This window comes from Orycteropus afer, unplaced genomic scaffold (assembly GCF_000298275.1).
Source record: "Orycteropus afer afer isolate SDZICR_OR568_19922 unplaced genomic scaffold, OryAfe1.0 scaffold00561, whole genome shotgun sequence".
NCBI classification, from domain to species: domain Eukaryota; kingdom Metazoa; phylum Chordata; class Mammalia; order Tubulidentata; family Orycteropodidae; genus Orycteropus; species Orycteropus afer.
In genome coordinates, this window is record NW_006922148.1 from 771196 (window position 1) to 794236 (window position 23041).

The window sequence follows — 23041 nt, forward strand, 5'->3', positions numbered from 1 at the left end:
CTGTGAGTTCTGTGATGCGTTACAGCGAAATACAGAACCCTAAGACTGGGGAAATTATTGGGAGGAGGAGGAGGAGTTAATGTCTGAAATGATGGAGTGGCATGGTAGTTTGGACATTTGGGACATCTTTGACCTCCGCCTCATGGGGACTGGCCTAGTGCTGATCTTTCTAAGAGAAATTGTTCAAGGAGTGGTGTTTTAAGTCTCTTGCTATTATTATGAAGTTACCTGTTTTTCTTTTCAATTGTGTTAATGTTTGATTTATGTATTTTGTAGCTCTTTCATTGGATACAAAGATACCCATCTTTTTGGATTGACTCTTTATCCTTATATCTTATCCTTGCTTATTTCTTTTTCTAGTTTTTGCTTTAAAGATTATTTTATCAGAAATTAGTATCACTACTTCTGATAATTTTTAGTTGTCGTTTCCTTGGTATATCTTCTTCCGTCCTTTGATTTTTAGCTTATTTTTTTCTTTGTGTCTAAGGTATGTCTCTTGTAGACATCATATTGATAATTACGTATTCATATCCATTCTGCTACTCTGTGTGTTGACTGGTGTATTTAATCCATTCAGTATTGGTAGGTGTGAATTTACTGCTGTCATTTTGCTTTATGTATTTTTTATTTGTTTTTTATAGTGTCAATGATATCTTTTTCCCATGTTTTTCTGTGCCAAGTTCTTTTTGTTTATAGATTTTTTAAATTTCCTTCCTTATTGTTGTTTTAGTGTTTACTGAAACTTTATGATTTCCTTCTTTTTTATTTTGGTGAGAAGTTGTATTAATTTTCTTTGTGGTTACCCTGTAATTTATTATTATCTTACCAAATTTTAAAAAGCCTGTTCTATCTTGACATCATCTGGGCTTTCTTTCCATTTGGGAGTTCTGCAACTACATCATTTACTCCGTTTTTACTTTGTAGTTGTCATTGTTTACAAATTGACGTAGCTTGTTCTGTGTTTTCAGTATTGTAGGTTTATTTGATTTTTTTGATACATATATATCTGCATTAGGAGCTCTGATGGTGTAGTGCCTAAGGTATTTGACTGCTACCCAGAAGGCTGGCAGTTCAAACCCACCCGCCGCTCCTCAGAAGGAAGATTAAGCAATCTACTTCCCTAGAGATACTGCCTCAGGAACCCAAGGAGGGATCACTATGAATTGGAATCAACTCAATGGCAGTGAGTTTATATCTGCATTGATTTTCAGGTAATATTTTCATGTGTCTTAATGTCTGGTTGTTACCTGCCATTGATGGCTCTTTATCTGAAGGATTACCTTTAACATCTCTAGCAAAGTTTATCTTGTCTTTTTATCTGGAATTGTCTTAATTTTTCCATCATATTTGAGTGGCAACTTTGTGGAGTATATAATTCTTGATTGGCATTTTTTTTTCTTTCAGGGTTTTATATACGTTATTCCATTGGCTTCTTGGCTGCACGGTACTGTTGAGAAATCAGAGCTCAGTTTTATTGGTTTTCCTTTGTAGGTAACTTTTGGTTTTTCCTGAGCTGTTATAGGTTTCTTTCTTTGTCTTTTATTTTAGAATGTTTGCTTATGATATGTCTGTGTGATTTCTTGTGGGATCTGTTGTATTTGGGGTTCATTGAGCTTCTTGAATGCATATTTTCTCATTTTTCATGATACTGGGAAAATTTTCTTCAAACAAATCTTAGAAAATTTTCTGTGCTTTTTTTTTTTTTGTCTCTTCCTATTCTGGAATTCTAATTGCAAATAAGTTAATCCTTTTGATAGTGACCCATAAAATTGTTAAGTCTTTCTTCATTTTTTTTAAATTTGTTTTTCTGATTGTTCCTCTAACTAATTAATATTAACATATTTATCTTCAGTTTTTTGATAATTATTTATTCAGTGGATGAGTTATTTATTTCTGAAATTTTAGTACTAATCTTTTGGATCTCTACTGTTGTATTATTTCTAATTTTCCATTGATTTGTTTCACTATTGTATTGTTTTCTTGAATTCTTCTAGTGTTTTTTTCTTTGTCTGTGGTTTCCTTGATCACCTTCTTACAGACTAAGTATAAATCTTTGAATTCCTTTTCAGGTAGTTCCAGTAGCATTTCTTCTCCAGAAGATTTATGACCCTGTATTTTGGTCACTTGAGACATTGTATCTTACTTGTGTGTGGGTGTGATTTGACATTGTCTGTTGTCTCTTGTCTCTGAGACATTGTGGTTTTATTGTATTAATTTGTTGGTTGTTGGTTTGCTTCATCCTGATTTTGTTTTGTTTTGTCTTAATATATCCAGGCAATGAGATAGGCATGTTCTCTTGGTCACTATTTGGCAGCCCCGGAGTGCTCACCATCTGTCTTCAGGTAGATTTGGCAGCAGGTGGGAGTATGGTGTGAGTGTCTGATCACTGGCCATGCAGAGTAGCTGAGGGCAGGCTGCTGTCTGTCATCAATCCAGTGGTGGCACTTACCCAGTTGGTGGGACAGCAGATACGGTATTTATGGCTGGGTAGGGTCACTGGCTCCCAATTACTGGGTAATAATATAAAAATAAGGGAGAAGAGAAAGAAAAAGAAAAACAAGGGGGAGAGGAAGAGGGACATCATAATAAGAAAGAAAAATGAGAAAAAGGAAGAAAACAGAAGCCAAACAGTGTTAGTGCAAGTGCTATCCACCAAACACTACTTTGATGATAATGTGGCAGTTGCTTCATGGGAGTGAGCACCACCAAACGCAGAGGGTCAGGGTGCTACTAAATGCAGAGGTTGTGGGGACTGAGACACCTGCTCTGTGATATTTAAAAAAAAATGTGGAGGAGCGGGAAAAACAAAAAAGGAAAAAGAAAACAGATGGTAAGAGTGAAGAACTAAGAAGAAAGGAAAAAAAGTGACATAATACTGGTGCAAGCATTAGCCAGCAAACATGGCTATGGTAGGAATGTGGAGCTCACACCATGGGAGCATGCACTACCATCCATGGAGGGGTAAAAATAGATGCTGCTGACCATGGAGGCAGTTGAGGGAGGGTAGGCACTACTCCACAGACCAAGAAAACAAGGAGGGACAGAAAAGAGGGGAAAAAAAAAGTAAAAAGAAAAACACATGGATGGGGAAGATGGAAGAACTAAGGAGAAGGGAAAAAAACAGCACATTACTGGGAAAAGTGCTAACCACAAACTATGGCTGTGATGGGAATGCATTGTGCCTCTGTGGGAACATTACTCAAGGAGGGGCATGGGCAAGCACTGCTGCTAATCATGGAGGCAGAGGGTAGTGGTGCATCAACTCCACAGGATCCTACCCTCCCAAAAAAGGGGGGCAAAGAAAGCAGAAAAAAAAAAAAAAAAAGGAGGGAAGGACTGAGAAGATGAAGAAATGGAAAAAAGGTGACACAGCACTGGTAGTGGGGAGGAGGGAGGGTATGGCTGGCTGCTGGGTGAGTGTGGATGGAGAAGGCCATGCCTCTAGTCACTGGAAGGTTATACAGGGTAAGAAAGGAGATCACACCTCTCTGATCGCCAGTCACCAATGTGGATGCTAGTATAGTCCTGAAAGAGGGGAGCCAGTTATCTGGTCCCTGCTCTGAAGTGCTGCTTACAATAATTCAGAATGGCTGTGCTCTGCTGGTTGGCTGTATACCACTACAATTGCCTCCTCTTTCTCTGCTTTCATTAAGTCTCTTCCTTTCATGAGTATTTGATCCACTTCTTTAACCTTTCCTTGGAAGCTCTGGGTTCCAGGATTGTCATCTGTATCTGTATCACTTGGTTTCTTAAGTCTTAGTTGTCGAGGGTCTGGATAGTGTATCTGCCTAGCCCACTATCTAGGATCCTCTCTAAATTAACTCATTATTAATGCCTGAAGGCTTTAATGTTCATTAACATGTATCAACTTCACAGTGATCCTTTGAGAAAGATATCATTATTTCCATTTTTCATGCATAAAGTCACATAGTTATGAAATGGTAGGCCCATAATTGAACTGGATAGTGTAGCTTAAGAATCTGTAGTCTTAATCACAACACTGCCTTTCCAAAACAGCCTTTCTAAAATGAATTAGGGAAATAGCAACTTTAACTTAGGCAACTTAAAGTCAGGACTTGCATTTATTTCTTTTGTTGAATTCTTTAATGTTCACTTTGACTAACCTGTTATTGGAAGAATCGAGTAAAATCTACTGAGAAATAAAAGTTTAGAAAGTTAGAAGTAAAGAATGATTTAAAGTAATTTGAATAAAATAATACAAGAGGGATTCAGAAAAAAGCTTATTTCCATTATATTCACAAAAGAGAAAAACGTTATTTGACATATGATGAGAAGACTATTATTTTTAAATTGTAAGATTTTGTATTTGGAGAAATAATTAAGTATGGATCCTGCTTCTTTTTTTAATTTTGTATTGTGATTTGGATAAAGGATACAGAGCAAATTGATTTTCCCTTCAACAATTCGTACACATTTTATTTTGTGACATTGATTGTAGTCCCCACGATGTAACAGCATTCTTTCTACCTCCTCCTTGTGTTTACCATTTCCTTCATCCTTCTTTCTTATCCTTACCTGCCTTTTGAGTTTTATCCCTGGGAAAATGCTGCCCTTTTGATCTCTTCAGGTCAGTTGTTCTACGGAGTGGAGTGCCTATCTCCCTGGTGTTACAGTTCACTTTGTATAGGCCTGTGTGTTATTTGGGTGGAAGTTGTGCTCTGGGGTGAATTCAGTTCCAGGCCTGAAGGGTGTCTGTGAGCCATAGTCTTGGAGGTTCCACCAGTCTCTATTAGACCAAAAAGCCTGGTTTTTATTATTTTGGATTTTGTTCTACATTTTTCTTTCACTTTACCTGGGATGTTCTATTGTGATCCCATTCAGAGTAGTCAGCAGTGGTAACCAGGCACCATCTAGTTTATCCTGCCTTTCTTAAGAACTATATTTTAAGGTAACCAGATACCTCCACTTAATAAGGGAAAATTCTGGTTTATACGAAAATGCAGTCATTTCACAAAGGCTCCTAAACCCCACTAAAATTTCTGGTTTAAGGAAGAATTTTAAACCCATTAGTTGGATGTTTGATGGGAAACTGGATATTCATATAATGCCAAAATAGCACATTAATTACTTGGGTGGTCAGTGTGTACAGTAAAGGTATCAGAGGTGAATCTTAATATATTAATATTAAGCCAACAAGAATTGTGTATTCTGATGTGTTAAAACCTGAAGGATACAGAATAATTTGATATATTCTAGCCAAAAATGCTTAACTTGAATCCATCACATCTTTAGATATAATTTTAGCTTTTGAGAAATGGAGATGATCAACCCTATTCAATAGAAGAACAAGCAGTATGTCAGCATGAGGATATAGCACAGATCCAGAAAGTAGGGCATTCTGCAGAAAAATAGTTTCTTCAACAACAGGACTATGCTAGGTTTTAAAAGATTTGTGGCAGGAATAACCAATACAGTATATAATCGTGGAATGGTTACTGATTTGACTCATTTAGAGAACTCTAAATATGATAAGGGAGCTCTGGTGGTATAGTGCCTAGACATTTGACTGCTAACCAGAAGGCTGGTGATTCAAACCCACCAGTCACTCCTTGGACATCTACTTCCATAGAGCTACTGCCTCGGAAACCCAAGGAGGAGTCGCTGTGAGTCACAGTCAACTCAGTGGCAGTGAGTTTGGGTTTGGTTTTTTTAAATATGATAAAGAAGTACTACTAAGAACACTTACTGAAAGAGAAAAAGTGAGAATTGATACAAGAATACAGGTTATTAAATAGTATGTATTGCACGGTCTTATTTTGGTAAAACCAAAATTTCATAATATGTATGTATATAGAAAAAGATTTAGAAGGATACACACTATATAGTAGGAATGACTTTTTTTTTCATAATGCCTATATATGCTCATTTTGTATACTCCTTTTGTAATAAAATATTTTAAAATAAACAACACATTAAGTGTATCTGTATTTCCACCTATAATGTTTCACAATTTTGTGCATACCTGTTATACATGCATCTTTAAATTTTAAGTTTTCAAACAACTACTGTCCTCTATTCCTTTATTTTTTAGGTAGAGAACCTGGATTTTTTGTTTCTATTAAAGACAATGGAGGAATTCTATAAAAGTGAAGATGAGGAAAATCTGGAAATCCTCTGTCCAGTTCAGGGTCAAGCCTGTGTAGCTAAATTTGAAGATGGAGTTTGGTACCGAGCAGAAGTCATTGGTAAGAAAATGCATACTATTTATACAGGGAGATGGAATGCTCTTATTTAAATCTTGGAAGTGATATTATCTGATATTAGAATTTGCTGTCATCTATCTTTAGAAAGTTAGAGATGATCTTGAGAGGTAAAAATCTCACTCCTTAGAATTTGTTTGACATTACTAAGTTCTTATTAGTAGTAAGCCATTGAGAACCTAGTTGTAAAACTAGTATATAGTACAAAGCAGCAAGAGTTAATTTGTAGAAAAAAAAAAACCAACTTATTTTTTCATGTGGTCTAGTCGTGTTCATTCTGTGCTGTTTTGTTTGTCAAGGTACAAAATGAAGATAGAATCTTTTGTCTCCTCTCAGCATTCCTTTTGAGTTAATGTATTCAGTTTTCTTGAGAATTGCTTACTACAAATTACTTTCTCAGTATCTTTCTCTACATTTCCTACCTACATCCCTCTTAAGTAATTTAATTCAATTTTTTAAATAATGACATCCAAATAATAATAATAATGGCATCCTGGGCAGGGGTGGAAGTAAAATTGGAGACAGATGATTTATGAAAATGGTAGTTCTAAAAACAAAAATAGAAGAGTTTATGATTTTTCCTCTAGCATTGGTTAAGAGAGAATAATTTGGTACAGGTAAAGCATGATTACCATACTCTGCTACATACTAAGTCTTTGAAATTTCAGAAATTAAGATGTACCTTAGGCAACTTGCTCATCATGTTGTATTCCTTTTAAAAGCTTCCTAGTTTGCAAATTCATAGTTTCTATTAGGATGAAGTTAAATTTTGTTTTTGCTTACTTAAACCTTGATTAGGAGCTCTGGTAGCATAGTGCCTAAGGCACTTGACTGCTAACCAGAAGGCTGGCAGTTCAAACCCACCAGCCACTCCTCGGAAGGAAGGTTGGGCAGTCCTACTTCCTTAGTGATACTGCCTCGAAAAGCCAAGGAGGGGTCGCTATGAGTCGGGGTCGACTCGATGGCAAATAACAACAACAACAGACCTTGATTAAATTTCTTCTTATTATTATTAAAGTAATCTATTGATCAGTTATTCTTAATAGATAGCCAGTTCTGTATCTTGAGTCAAAACTATTTAGATGACCTCCCTAAATGTTCTACCCTGCATTTGTCAGAACTGATTTTAATTCTCTTAATGGAAGATTGTTCAAATGTGGATATTGTAAAGATAGCCTTTACAGTTTTGGTAAATATCTGTATAGCAAAGGACTTTGCAGCTACTTTTCAAATGACAATTATTGGCCCCAAAACTTTTTTTTTTATGGGGGGGATCATAATTGTTTCATTTATTTTATTGTGCTTTAGGTGCAAATTTACAGAGCAGAATTTGTTTTACATTCAACAGTTCATATACATTTGGTTTCACCCCCCACTTATCATCCCCAACCCTAACCCACTCTCCTCCCCTCCCTTTCCCAGTAATCCCCTCCTTCTCCACATACCCCTCATAGTTATGCACTCCTGTGTATCCTGTATTTCGTCCATGTGAATGTTGCCTCTCTAGTGCCCCATGGTTGATTGCTTCAAGGGGTGCATTTCCATAGAAGTTGTGGGTGCATCACCCTGTGTTGAGTGGTCTGAGTGTAAGTTTTATTTATTATTGGGCTGAGAGCCAGCCCTTGGGAGTGAGTTTTATTCCAGGCCCAAAGTATACCCCATGACCATAGTATTGGGGTCCCACCAGACTCTATCCACCAGTTATTCTGGACATTATTGTTTTTCGATTTTGTTCCACGTTTTCCTCCCACTCTATCCAGGGTCTCCAGTTTTGACCCTTTACTGAGTGTTTGGCATTGGTAGCCAGGCACCATCTAGTTCTTCTTGTCTTAAGGTCTGTCATGTCCTAGGGCTGATTGCTTCCAGAGGCCCTTGATATTGATTTGTTTTTTAATTGTGATTTGGATGAAAATTTACAGAGCAAATTCATTTTTCATATAGCAGTTGACATATACTTTGTCTCATGACATTGACCACAATTTACCACAATGCAACAGCTCCCCTCCCACTTCCTTCTGATAGTTACCTCTTCCCTGTGTCCATACCTCCATTCACTCCTGCCCCCTGAGCTGCATAAGCAGCCCTTTTTTCTCCCATGATTTTTTTCTCCAAGGAGTGTATCTACCTTAGATAAATGTTCACCTCATATGTCTGTCTTTTGTTTGGCTGCAAGCCACAGGTATGGGTTCAATTCCAGATCTGAAAGGCAGCTAGGGACCATAGTCTCAGTGGTTCCACCAGGCTATGTTGGACCAGCAAACCTGGTCCCCCCCCCTTACTTATTTTTTTTTTTTCTCCAAATGATTTTGAGTTTTGTTCCACATGTTCTCCTTCTCTATCCAGGATCTCCTACATAGATGCCCTTCCAAGAGGATGACGGTGGTAGCCGGGCACCATCTAGGGCTTCTGGTCTCATAGCTGTATAGGCTGCAGATCGGATGGTGTACCAGTCACTAAGACTAATTGTTTCCATGAATTTTTGGCTTTCTTCATTCTTCTTTGATCTGGATGAGGAGAGACCCATCATTGCATCTAGATGGCAGCTTGCAAGCTTTTAAGATCCCAGTCACTACTTGCCACAATAGGAGGTAGAACAATGTTTTGTGTAGTATGCTATGCCAATTGAGCTTGATGTCCTCTGCGACTATGGCCCGAGCCCACAGGTTTAACTGCTCAGTCCCTCTGGGTAGCTGACTGTGACCAAGCAGTGACTACTGCCTTGCCCCTTGTCAGCTACATTATACACCTGGGAATTCAGATCATACACATAGTTATTGGACCCTGTCTGCCAACCCTATACATGGTCGTGGGTACACTCCCTCCTTCATAGACATACCTAATAGTTCAGCCTGTCCACCCATCTATCCACCCATATATGCATGTTTGCCTTCACTGACAATGCACTACTGTATGTGCGAAAGGGTTCATTTTTATTGTCTGTTCCTCCCATGTACCTCTCTGTCTTTCTCTTCCTCGATGCCACCATATTGATCACTCACATTTGGTACCTGCCCTTCTCTTCACCCAAATCAATACATATCTCTACCTATCTAACAGTGTTCCCTCCCCTCCCTTCCCACCCCTGGTAACCAACAAAGAAAATTTCCTTCTATAGATAAACCTTTTAACTTTTACAATAATGGACTAATACAATATTTGTCCTTTTGTGATTGACTTATTTCACTCACCATAATATCCTCCAAGTTCATCCATGTTATGCGGTGTTTAGCAGATTCTACATTATTCTTTAGCATTGCATACTATTCCATTGTGTGTATGTACCATAGTTTGGTTATCCATTCCTCGGTTGATGGACACCTAGGTTGTTTCCATCTTTTGGCTATTGTAAATAGTGCTGCAATGAACATGAGTGTGAATAAGTCTGTTCTTGTCATGGCTCTCACTTCTCTAGGATATATACCTAGAGCTGGTATCAATGGTATTTGATACCAGCTGGGTCAAATGGTATTTCTAATTCCAACTTTTGAAGGAATCGCCATGCTGCTTTCCACAGTGGTTATACCATTTTACAATTCCACCAGCAGTGTATGAGAGTCCCAATCTCTCCACATTCTCACCAGCATTTGTTATTTTCTATCTTGTTGAACTTTGCTACTAGTGCTGGACCAAGATGGTATCTCATGTTGTTTTGATTTGCATCTCTGTAATGGCTATTGATCATGAGCATTTTTCATATGTTTGTTGGCTGCCTGAATATCCTCCTTGGTAAAGTGTGTATTCATGTCTTCTGCCCATTTTTTAATTTTTAATTGTCTTTTTGTTATGAGGTGTTGGAGTTGTCTGTAAATTCTAGAGATAAGTCCCTTGTCAGATATGTCATTGCCAAATATTTTTTCCCAATCTGTAGGTTTTACTAATGTGTGTGAAATGATAGCTCATTATGGTTTGATTGCATTTCCCAAATTGGTAATGAAGGAACCCTGGTGGTAGAACAGTTAAGTGCTCAGCTGCTAACCAAAAGATTGGCAGTTTAAACCTACCCAGTTGCTCCACAAGATAAAGACTTTACGATTTGCTCCCATAAATATTATAGCCTAGAAAACCCTATGGGTATTTCTGCTCTGTCACATGAGTCAGCAGTCAACTCAATGGTCCCCATCGAAAAAAAATGGGTAATGATATTAAGCTTCTTTTCATGAGTTTATTGATCATCTTTGGAGAAATGTCTGTTCAGATATTTTGCCCATTTTTTAATTGGGTTGTTGGTCCTTTTGTTGTAGAATTGTAGAGTGTCTTTGTATTCTGGATATTAAATTCTTGTATATGGTTCTAAAGTATTTTTTCCATTCTTTTGGTTATTTCTTCACTTTGTTGATAAAGTCCTTTGATTTGTAAGTTTTTAATTTTGATGAAATCATTTTCTTTGTTGCTCATGCATTTGGTGTCAGATTTATGATCCTTTGCCAAAAACAAAGTCTTTAAGCTTTACTCCTGTGTCTTCTTATAGGAGTTTTATAGTTTTAGTGCTTATATTTAGATCATTGATCCATTTTGATTTAATTTCATATAAGGGGTGAGATAGGATTCCAAGTTCATTCATTTACGTGGGGGAATCCAGTTGTTCCAGGAGTGTTTGTTAAAGAGATTAGTCTTTCACCCATTGAATTGAATTGGCACCTCTTAAAAATCAATTGGCCATAGATGCGTAAGTTTGTTTCGAGACTCTCAATTCTGTTCCATTGCTCTAATGTCTGTCTTTATACTAGTACCACTAGTATGTCTGCGGTTTTATTATAATATGTTTAGAAATCTGAAAATAAGAGCTTTCCTACTTTGTTTTTCTTTTTCAAGGGTTGGTGAATTTTGAGACCTTTCATGTCTCTTGACCCTATCCTCCTACTTGATTGACAGTTTGAGTAAATAATGTACTTTAAATTCTACCCTACATGCATTTACTTGTTTGTTTGCTTCTTTGCTTATTTGTTTAAAACACCATCTCATTCAGAGATTTGAACAAGGGAAGATTGTAGTGGCATTGGTAAAGCTGAGAATATCCTTATAGCATAGGGATTCCAGGGGAATTGGGGAACAATTCCTCTATATCTAGCCTTACACCCATTGTAAGAGAAGGCTTCTTTGTTATTACAGATACTCAAGAGGGCCTAAGTTGTTTGAAGTTTCATCTTGAGTACTAGTGCTGTTTTACCTGCTTTCACATTTGTTAAGGAGCAATGAGAATTTTTGTAGCCCCGTCCCCCATTGAAATAATGCCTGTTATGTTAATATTTAAATGTGAAAATGATGGCAAAGTCCAGTAATATTGCTTATGGGTGTGCTGAGAAAGACTAATGTCAATTATATGTTTCAACTATTGTTGAAGTGGTCAGTGTGTGAAAGGTCTTTCTTCAAATTTCCATGTGTCTGAACATTCCATAGGTACCTTTAGTATCCTTTAAATTACAGAGACTAGATTGATGTACAGGTCTGTCTGCTTGTTTTTTTACATTATTTACAAAAATAGCATGTTTTAAAACTTCACAGTTCAGTATTATATGAACAAGTCTTCAAATTGATTATTGAATATGACAAAGAGTAAACATTTAAGTGCTTCCTTTGTACCACATGCTTTGCAAAGTGTTTTAAACAAGTGAATCCTTAAACAAGTCTACGAGTTTAGATTTTACTGTTAAAGCCATTTTCACAAATGAAGTAATGAGGCTTACAGACAGTAACTTGCTCAGGGTACTGAATCTTAAGAGTTATTACTTAGCTTGCTTAGTGTTACATAAGGACCTCTGGTGGTGTAGTGATTAAGGCATTTGGGTGTTAACCAAAATGGTGGTTTGAACCCACTAGCTGCTCTTCAGAAGAAGGATGTGGCAATCTGCTTCTGTAAAGATTATAGCCTTGAAAGCCCAATGGAGTCACTATGAGTTGGAATATATTTGATGACAGACAGTAAGTGAGTGAGGTCACATAGCGTATAAGTGACTAAACTTGTGTTCTAACCTAGTTATTCTGACTCATAGGCTAATTCTTAATTTTTAAGCCATACCACTTGCCATTTGATAGCTATTTTTTTTCATCCTGATTTTGGCTGACTTTTAGATAGTTTAAAACTAATTATTAATTTTCATTCTACCAAGTCTGAACAGCCATGCATCATGGGTGATTTTTTGAGGTTCACATATTAGAAATACTTTATATATTTTTAAAAGTATTGAAGTTGTATATATAACATTGAAGTATTTAGTCTATTTGACTATACATCAATTTAAATATTGCTAGATAACTGTCTATTTCTTTATGGTTTCTAACTTCATAATTTTTGAAGGATTGCCTGGGCATCGGGAAGTTGAAGTTAAATATGTAGACTTTGGTAATACTGCAAAAATAACACTTAAAGAGATGCGTAAAATAAAGGATGAGTTTCTGAATCTCCCAGAGAAGGTAACCCACTTACTATGAATTTTAGAGATAGAATATTAGCACAAATATGGAAGTATTTTTTTTTTGAAGTCATTTCACCATAGAAATGTTCTATTAACCACCATTTTTGTCAGTATATAGTTTCTGATTCATGGACATGCCATAGTTACTATTTTAAGAATAATATTGTAATATTATATATCTTAAGGAGCTCTGGTGATGTAGTGGTTAAGGCATTTGGCTATTAACCAGAAGATCAGTGGTTCAAACCCACCAGCTGCTCCACAGAAGAAAGATGAAGCAGTCTGCTTCTGTAAAGATTTACAGCCTTGGAAACCCAATAGGGGTCACTATGAGTCAGAATTTACTTGAAGGCAGTGAGTTTATTTATTTATTTATTATATATCTTGGCAAGTAAGCATCAATTATAAGCATTTTAAAATACACATATGTGTGTTTTTATAAGTACATACTGATATGCAACTTGTGATAATCATTTTGAGATAGCTATGTTAAGAATTTCATGTTGTTACGATATATTGAGTGAAAAAGTTCATCATGAGATACTTTTACTATGATCTCATTTATGTTTAAGTATATGTAATACATGTGTACAAAAGAAAGAAAGGTCTAAAAGAATGTGTAAAAGTTTAACCTTATCTTGGGGGAACAAGATTCCAAGAGAAAGATAAGGGGACTTATTTTCTGATTTATATGCTTCTATATTATTTGAATTGTTGTTAAACTTTTTTATGTTTGAAAAATGCATAAAATATTATAGAAAAATGAAAATATAGATGAGTAAAAGGAGAGGAATCATTGAGAATTGTTGTTCAATATTTTTTGTATATGTAGTTCTAAGAGTATATTTCTGCATCTTCTATATTCTTAACAATTATCAATTCAGAGACTGAGTATTCCTATAATATATTTTTCTCATTTAACAATGTATCATAGATATTTGTAATTATTTTAAGGGATGCTTATTAGTCCTTCATATGAAATACTATTTATTCAGCCAAATACTCTGCTGTTTCTAATAATTTGCATTTCTAAAGATCGTAATGGGTGCTTTTTGCACATTCATTTGGCTATTTTATAAATATGTATTTAGGCATAAATTTTCATTTTATACAGATTTATATAAAATTTTATATCCTAAAATAGCTGAAAATTAAGTTTATTTTATTAATGGTAGACTCTTGTTTGAGACAGGCAATTAAATGTAAGCTGGCCTATATTGAACCATGTAAAAAGACAATGCAGTGGTCCAAGGAAGCTAAAGAGAAATTTGAAGAAAAGGCTCAAGATAAATTTATGACATGTTCAGTCATTAGTAAGCTATTTACATTTTATTTGTTGTTATATGATCACACATACTTTTAAATATAAGAGTAACATTATTATACAACATTCATCATATGTTAGAATAAATTTAATGTGCCATCAATAGCAATAGTGAAAGAGAGCATTTACTGACAATTACATCCAGCAAAATCATGGCTTCTGCAGACTCTAGCATCCAAAGTCAGCACATGAGGCAAAAATTACCATTAAAGATCCAGTCATCCTGGACATGGGTTCCTCAAAGTTCAAAAACCAGGAATTGGCTTCACTTCTTTTCTGTTTCCAATTTCATGGAGCTCTGTCCCTCACCTTGGGGCTTTGGATGTCTAAAGTTTAATTGCAGGAAATTTAGGGGAGATAGAGATGTGACTGGTAAATAAATGCCTTTAATTTGTTGTTTCATTTGACTTAAGTGAATTCAACTATACCCTCTTAGCATATTTTTTGGGGAAAAAAGAAAAGTATGCATGTTTTTTTTTTTTAACAGTTTGGTCCTGAAATACAGGTTGACTACTGGTCTACAATTTTGCACTTGAATAAGTTCTGGAAATCAAAAGTTCAATGGCAAAGCCTGATTTGAATTAATGTCAGACTATATGTAGTTTTTATCTCTTTTAAAATGAGTGTCTCTACATTTCACTTCAGGATCGTATTTGTGAGGTCTTGCTCTAGACTCCACTGGTGATAATTATATGTGGAATATGTACTGTATAGTTTGCTCAGTCTGAAGAATTCTGACCTTTAAACACATCTTGCTTTAAGAATATTAGATAGGTAGATTGTAAATCTGTTGTTTTTATCTGATGTTTAATCAAGTAATTCTGTTCTAAAGCAAACATTGCCTGTGCTGGGCTTAATGAGTACCAGTGTCAAATACACAAAGCCATGTTTATTTTGAATTGATTTATGGGGCTCTCCAGGGCAATTTTTGCTATATCTGTGTTTCACTTTTATCACACTACTGTTAAGTGAACTCAGCCATCATAAAGTTATTAGCCTGATTTATAGTGAGGGAACTGAAGCTTAGAGATTAACTGGGAGATCACATAATGTGGGGTTGACCATTTATTCACTCTGTTGATATAAGAAATTGAAGAAAAAATTCTGTTGAAAAAGAATATGATTAAAGAACTTATATTCCTAGTCTAGTAGAATTTTTGTATCTGGCTTCTCTGAAATGAACAATAAATTAAGAGTTTCCTCAGAAGGAAGACTGGACGATCTACTTCCGTAGAAATACCACCTTGGAAACCCAAGGAGGGATCTCTATGAGTTGGGTTCAACTCAATGGCAGTGAGTTAGTCCTTGAGCAGCTTCTGAACAGTGACTAGGGGTAGACTTTAATCTAGATAATTCTGCTTCCCAGCTTTCCTTTTGGCACTTTATTTTGTTGTGGTAGAGGTTATTCTTAGCACCCCTGTTGAATATCCTCATATGGACAACTCATCAAGATACAACTCTGGTCTTCTTTTGATTCCTCCTTTTTCTTTATTATTTAATTATTTGTTGCTACAATAACATCCAGATATTAGTCATAGTTATTAACCTAGATCATTTGATTTAAGGGATGTCAGAAGTCCCTGCCTCCAAAAAAATATCTTCCTCCATATACAATGATGAGATCAAGAGTTTGAGAAATTTATAATAAAATAAACTAACACAGATGAGAATTGGCTTTTCCCATTAATATAGACTGTTGCCTTATAAAGCAGGGAACATTTAATTTTAATTAAAGGAGAGCAGGAAAGATGATTAAGATACAGTACACAAGAAAAGATGACCCTATTGGAATAAAGAACTTTACAGATTGCATGTATGAAGCAAAAACTAAAGGGAACACAATAGATGGAAAGTAGGAAGATCAGAGTTATGATGCTTAACAGTTTGTTTCATCTGATAATTTATCTAGTCCTTTGAGAAATAGCCATATTTTAAAAAAAGAAAAGAAAGTTCTTATATGTATTCTTAAGACTAGATAATATATGATGCTACTGGTTGTAATGATTATCTTTTATATAGAATCACGATTCTGACTAGCAGCTATCATCAAGTGTAGGCATTTACTGAATAAATTCCTCTTATCATTTATTCACATCTGAGCAGATTCTCTGCACTCTGTACAATAAATAAGTAAATAGGCACATAAGATGTAAACTCTACCCTCAATTCCCAAAATCTAGTTTAGGACATAGATCTAATAAACAGTTAACCAATTCATGTTCTAATAGAAATAAAAAGTTCAGTATAATTTGTCCTGAACACTTAAAGTATTGAAGACAAAGTTAGTTAAATATTTTATGTTGATTTTTTGCTGTTTTTTACTTTGTGCCATTCTGATAAAAGCTGTAAACCTTCTCAAATACTATCTAGGTTGAGTTAACTTCTTTTGTCCTCCTGGAATTTGGTTGAATGACTCTCTTAAAACAGCTTAAAAACAGAACATTTCTTCAATAAGCATATATTAAATTTATATATATATTTAATCTAAAAGCTTTTAAAACTGCTTTTGGTTCATTACTGAGTAAACCACACTAACCATAAAAAGAATTTTTTATTAATTTGTATAAGCTACAGACAGCGCTGGCAGTTCTTTTATGTCTATAAAATGTTACTCTTATCCTTAGAGAGAAAATGTAACTTCATCCAGCAAGATACCTCATGTATGCACCATGAAAGAAATTAAGTTTCCATTTTTTAAAAAAGAAAAAACCTCATTTAGTGTATTTTGCAACATACTTATTTCATTTCCCCAACTAATCTTAATTGTTTTACAGAAATTCTGGAAGATAATGTACTCTTAGTTGAACTTTTTGATTTTCTTGGTGATCCTGGAATGACTCCTACAAGTATTAATGGCCAGCTAGTCAAAGAGGGTCTAGCATCTTATGAAGTACGGTAAGTAGACTTGTATTTTCATTGTTCATATGTAACATTTACTACTGTCTACTGTAAATATTTGACATTTTTATGTTTTTTGTTCAGTTGAGTTCTTTTTGTTACTGTTGAGTTTTAAAAACTTCTACCAAATGGCTTAGTTTTGTTATTGAACATAATGGGATCATGCAGTGGTCCAAAGAAGCAAAAGAAAATTTCTTAAACCATCTTGGCTCAGGACACTTTCCTGGGAGTTCCGGTAAGATGACAGAATAGGCAGACAAACTACACAGATCCACTTCAACAAAGAAAAGGTGAACCAATTAACACAGATACAGAATATAATTCTGGACCCTGAGCTTTGAAAGGAAGGATATAGAAGTGGACTAAATTCCAGCTAGTAGAAAACACAGAAAAGGGAGACATATGGAGCTGTGGTCTGTCAGCAACCCTGACAAAATGGACAGCTTGGATATTGCCATGTGGTGGCAGGACCAAAAAATTAATCTAGTTCCAGTGTTTGTTGTTGTTGTTATGTGCCGTCGAGTTGGACCTGACTCATGGCAACCCCTCCTTGAGTTTCCGAGGTAATATCACTATGGAAGTAGATTTCCCCATCTTCCTTCTGAGTGGCTGTTTACAATAAGATGGCAGAATAGGCAGAAGGACTGCACAGACCCTCTTCAACAAACAAAAGGGGAACCAATTTACACAGATACAGAAGATAATCCTGGACCCCTGAGCTTTGAAGGGAATAATATAGAAATGGATTAAACTCCAGCTAGCGGAAGAATTTGCATGAAAACACCAAAAAAGGAGACATACACAGCTGTGATCTGGCAGCAATCCTGATGGCATAGACAGGTTGGATATTGCCGAATGGTGGTAGGACCTGAGAATTAACCTAAAAATCAGCCCTGCTAGCCAGGGACTGCATGGAGACCTGCTCTGGTGGCTGAGGATTAAAGGGGTAGCAGCAAAGAGAAAGGCGGGCTGAGCTGTGGACTTTGCCTGTCTGGAGGGCACAGCCATTTAGAATGTTTACAGGTGGCTTGACCATTTTGGATATTTAAAGAGACAGCATTCTCCCAGATTCCAGAGACTTAAGAACAGGCTCCACTTGCTGGGAACTGCAACGACATCCAGACATGCACAGACTACTGAAAAGGTGCGACATTCCCCTTGTTAACTCTTACATCTCACAGCTTCTTGGTGACCAGAGGTGCGGTCATCCCTCACTCCCACCCACCATCTAGGCTGCGAGGAACTCCATCCCAGTCTGTGTGCTGTGTGATCTGATCGAGCCTGGGTGCCCTGTCCCACCCTGTCCAGATGCTTTGTTTCTTTTTTTAAGGTTGTTTGTTTTTGTCTGTTTTAAAACTACTACTCTTATTCTTACTTTTGTCCTTTTTATTATGATACTTTATTCTTCTCTTCCCAGGTTCTTGTTTTCAAAAATTTTTTTCTTTTCTGTGTTCCTGGTTCCAATTTTTTTTTTCATCTTTCTTGTGGGCAACGCTGTTTCTTGGTTTTTCTTTTTGAGTGTTTCCCTTTTTTTTCTTCATTCTTCTTCTTCTCAATTTTTTTTCTCTCATTGTTCTCTCCCCAGATACTCCAGTGCTTTTTGTTTTCTTTTGTTTTTGTTTTTTTCCCTTTTTCTTTTTTGGTTACTGTTCCTGTGTGATTACATGGTGTCCATTTTGTCCATTTCCTTTACTTTCTTGATGATTGTTCAATTGTTATCTTTGTCTAACTGGGAGACAGCAACAGTCCACATATGACATAACAACACCCACACCTCTTGCAGCTTCACTTACAGAGTGAGAGTCACCACCTCCATCTCCACCAATGGGCCTATGATAAGCAACCACCACGAACAGCCTGACTCACTCTTAGCTGCTCTTCACAAAGAGTTAACAGAGATTTAAATACAGCAATGTCACAAAGTCTTGGAGACAACAGACCATTACAATACACACAAAGAAGCAAGAAAAGGGGTAGAAACAAGGGAGCAGGATATAGACCCAGAACACATCCCTGAGGAAGAAAGAACATTGGAACTCCTTGATAAGGAATTCAAAAGAATTATATTTAGGTATCTTCAAAGAATTGAGACACAGATCAAGGAAAACACACACAAATTGCTAGAAGAATTTTGAAAGAAAATACAAGAACAGAATGACAAAAAAAGTGAAAAATTAGAAATGATTTTAAATCTACAGATAGAAATCTGGAAGATAAATACTAAATTGCCAGAAATAGATAACACATTGAAAGGTCAAAGGAGTAGAATTGATGCAATGGAAGACAGAATTAATGAGACTGAAAACAAAATACCTGAACACTTCTTTGGAAAGGGATCAATCAGAAAAAAGATCAAAACAAAATGAAGAAACCCTAAGGAACATGTGGGATACCATCAAAAGGAATAACTTACGTGTCATTGGAATTCCAGAACAGGAAGAGACAAAGAAAACCACTGAGAAAATTGTCCAAGATTCATTGGAAGAGAACTTCCTTGATGTGATGAGAGATGAGAATATATCCGTTCAGGAAGTCTATTGAACCCCAAACAGGATAGACCCCAAAAGAAAATCACCAAGACATATCATCATCAAACTCATCAAAACCAAAGACAAAGAAAGAATGCTGAAAGCAGCATGGCAAAAACAAAAAGTTACTTAAAAAGGACAACCAGTAAGAATCAGCTCTAATTTCTCAGCAGAAACCATGCAAGCGAGAAGGCAATGGGATGGTATATATAAAAACTTGAAAGAGAAAAATTTTCAACCAAGAATTATATACCTGGAAAAATTGTCCCTCAAATATGATAGTGAAATTAGAAGATTCCCAGATAAGCAGACACTGCCTAAGGCACTTGACTGCTAACCAGAAGGCTAGCGGTTCAAACCCACCAGTGACTCCTCGGAAGGAACATGGGACAATCTACTTCCGTAGTGATACTGCCTGAGAAACCCAAAGAGGGGTTGCTATGAGTTGGGTCCAACTTGACAGCACATAACAACAACCACAAGGGAATTTGTTAAAACAAGACAAGCCTTACAAGAGATACTAAAGGTAGTCTTTTGAACAGAGAACCAAAAATAGCAAACAACAACAGACCATTAATACACTGGATGACATAACCCAGAAACCACAGCTATGGACATATCAAAAATAAAATAAGCTTACAAGATTGCAAACAGGGAAACAGAGACATCAATTGGCAAATGAGAACAACTACAAACCAAAAAGAGGGAAAATACTGTGTAGTTACAGAACTTCTGAATGATGAGGAAGTCAAGAGTGTTGTAAGATAGAATGGACTGTTCTAAACTTGGGGAGAAAATTATAAATCACAGGGTAACCTAAAAGAAAAATGATAAACCTTCACATCACAATTGAACAGAGGACATGCACAAATACTCAGCAAATACTAAAACAGCAGCAACAAAGGAAATGATAACACAATTCATAAATGAACTCAGCACAGAAAATAATATAGGACAAAGATACTAGGGAGACCATGAAAAATCACATAAAAAAATGACAGCAACCAATTCATACTTGTCAATAATTAAACTGAATGTTAATGGATTAAATGTACCACTCAAGGGACAGAGAGTTGTAGATTGGATAAGAAAACAAAAACCCATCAATGTGCTGTCTACAAGAGACACAACTTAGAGACAAAGACAAAAACAGACTAAAAATCAAAGGTTGGAAAAAGATACATCAAAGAAATGGCCACCATTCATAAAAGAGCAGAAGTAGCAATATTAATTTCTGATCACATGGACTTTACAACACAAACCCCAATACAAGACAAGGAAGGACATTATATAATGATTAGAGGATCAATTGAACAAGAAGATATTATAGTAATAAATATCTGTGGACCCAAGGAAAGAGCCCCCAAATACGTAAGTCAGGCTTTAAAAGAGTTGAAAAGTCAGATAGATGACTCCACAGTCATAGTGGGAAATTTTAATACACCACTTTCAATGAAAGATAGAACAACTGGAAAGAAACTCAACAAAGATGCAGAAGAGCTAAACCATACAGTCTACCAACTTGATCTTAGTAGAGATCTACAGAGCATTTTACCCAACAACAGCACAATATACATTTTTTTCAGTGCACATGGAACATTTTCCATGACAGATCATATGTTAGGCCATAAAGCAAGCCTTAATAAATTTTTTAAAATAGAAATACTGCAAAGCGTCTAATCTGGTCACAATGCTATCAAATTAGAAATTAAGTATAGGAAGATCAATGGAAAAAGAGTAAACACATGGAAACTGAACAACACTCTCCTTAAGAAAGGCTGGGTAGGAGAAGAAATAAAATGTGCAACTGAAAAATTCCTTGAATCAAACGAGAATGAAAACACAACATGCCAAACTTTTTGGGACACAGCAAAAACAGTGATCAGAGGCCAGCTTTCAGCAATAAATGCATACATCAAAAAAGAAGAAAAAGCCAAAATCAACACTTTAAACCAACATCTCCAACAATTAGAAAAAGAACAGCAAGAAAAGCATACACTCACCAGAAGAAAGGAATAATAAAGATTCACGCAGAAATCAAAGAAGCACAAAATAGAAAGACAATAGAAAAAATCAACAAGACCAGAGTTGGTTTTTTGAAAAGATTAATAAAATTGACAAACCACTGGCAAATTTAACAAAGGAAAAGAGGGAGAGAATACAAATAACATAAATAAGAAATGAAGAGTTGACATCATAACAGAACCAACTGAAATAAAAATGATGATTATCAGGAGACTGTGAAGAACTATACTCCAACAAATTTAAAAACCTGGAAGAAATGGACAGATTTCTACAAACACACCACTTACCTAAACTAACACAGACTTATGTGGAAAAGTTTAACAAATCCATAACAAAAGAAGAAATTGAACAGGTCATCAAAACATTACCAACAAAAAGAAGTCCTGGCCCAGACGGTTTCACCAGAGAATTCTACCAAATATTCAGAGAAGAACTGACACCAGTCCTGCTCAGACTATTCCAAAATACAGAAAAGGATGGAATCCTCCCTAACTCATTTTATGAAGCAAGCGTAACCTTGATACCAAAAGCAGGCAAAGAGATCACTCAAAGGAAAACTACAGACCAATATCCTTCATGAATATAGATGCAAAAAACTTCAACAAAATCCTAGCCAATAGACTCCAACAACATAACAAGAAAATCATTCATTATGACCAGGTGGGGTTTATATCAGGTATGCAAGGATAATTCGATATTAGAAAAACAATCAGTGTCCACCAGAAAAAATAAAAGGAACCACATGATCATATTAATTAATGCAGAAAAGGCATTTGATAAAATCCAACACCTGTTCCTGATCAAAACTCTAAGCAAAATAGGAATAAAAGGGACATTACTCAACATAATAAAGGGCGTCTATGCAAAACCAACAGCCAACATTATTCTCAATGGAGAGAGACTGAAACCATTCCCCTTGAGAACAGGAACCAGAGAAGGATGCCTGCCACATCCAGCAAAACCACACAGGTCATGAAATGAAGGATTAATGATTTTCTTTTTTATTTAAGAAATGGGGGCCAGGTGCACACCCTGCATGTTCTGCGAGAGCGGCACCTGATGCCTTTGTTCTACTTTATTTGTATGTTTGTACATGATTACATCATTAGTCTTGGAATCCATACAATCAGCTTATTCTCTACAGAGTTAAAGTTTTACTCCTCTGTGTGCACAAGGACAAAAGGTGGTCATTAGAACAATCACAGAAGTCTCCTCAGGAATAAGGAGTATAAAATGATAAATGTTTACAAGGACACTGTGACCCAAAGTATGAAACATCCCAATAAGATAAACTGGAATAACATGTACTTTTAATACTTGATGTTTTACCAGTTAAGCATTTAACAGTGAGAGAGACCTTGCCATTTCTTAAAGCAAACATTCAACCAAAAGAGAGGCTTGTTATCTCTTAACTGTAATTAGAACATGTGCCTTGCAATCATATTCTTTTGGGGGTCTTTTTCTTGGTCTCCAGCAGATACCATCTATCACCACTTCTATTCACCATTGTACTGGAAGTCCTAGCCAGGGCAATAAGGCAAGAAAGGAAGATCAAAGGCATCCAAATTGGTAAGGAAGAAGTCAAACTATCCCTCTTTGCAGATTATATGATCCTATACCTAGAAAACCCAA

The 23041-nt window shown here is 36.0% G+C and overlaps 1 protein-coding gene across 1 annotated transcript in view; it reads left to right on the forward strand.

The window, feature by feature from the left end:
- RNF17 (ring finger protein 17) overlaps positions 1 to 23041 on the forward strand; it is a 236641-nt gene that overhangs the window by 101700 nt on the left and 111900 nt on the right. Inside the window, exons 16-19 of the mRNA XM_042782988.1 lie at positions 6053 to 6206; positions 12517 to 12632; positions 13827 to 13947; positions 16733 to 16853. Coding sequence (XP_042638922.1) covers positions 6053 to 6206; positions 12517 to 12632; positions 13827 to 13947; positions 16733 to 16853 — 512 coding nt within the window. The remainder of the gene's footprint in view (positions 1 to 6052; positions 6207 to 12516; positions 12633 to 13826; positions 13948 to 16732; positions 16854 to 23041) is intronic.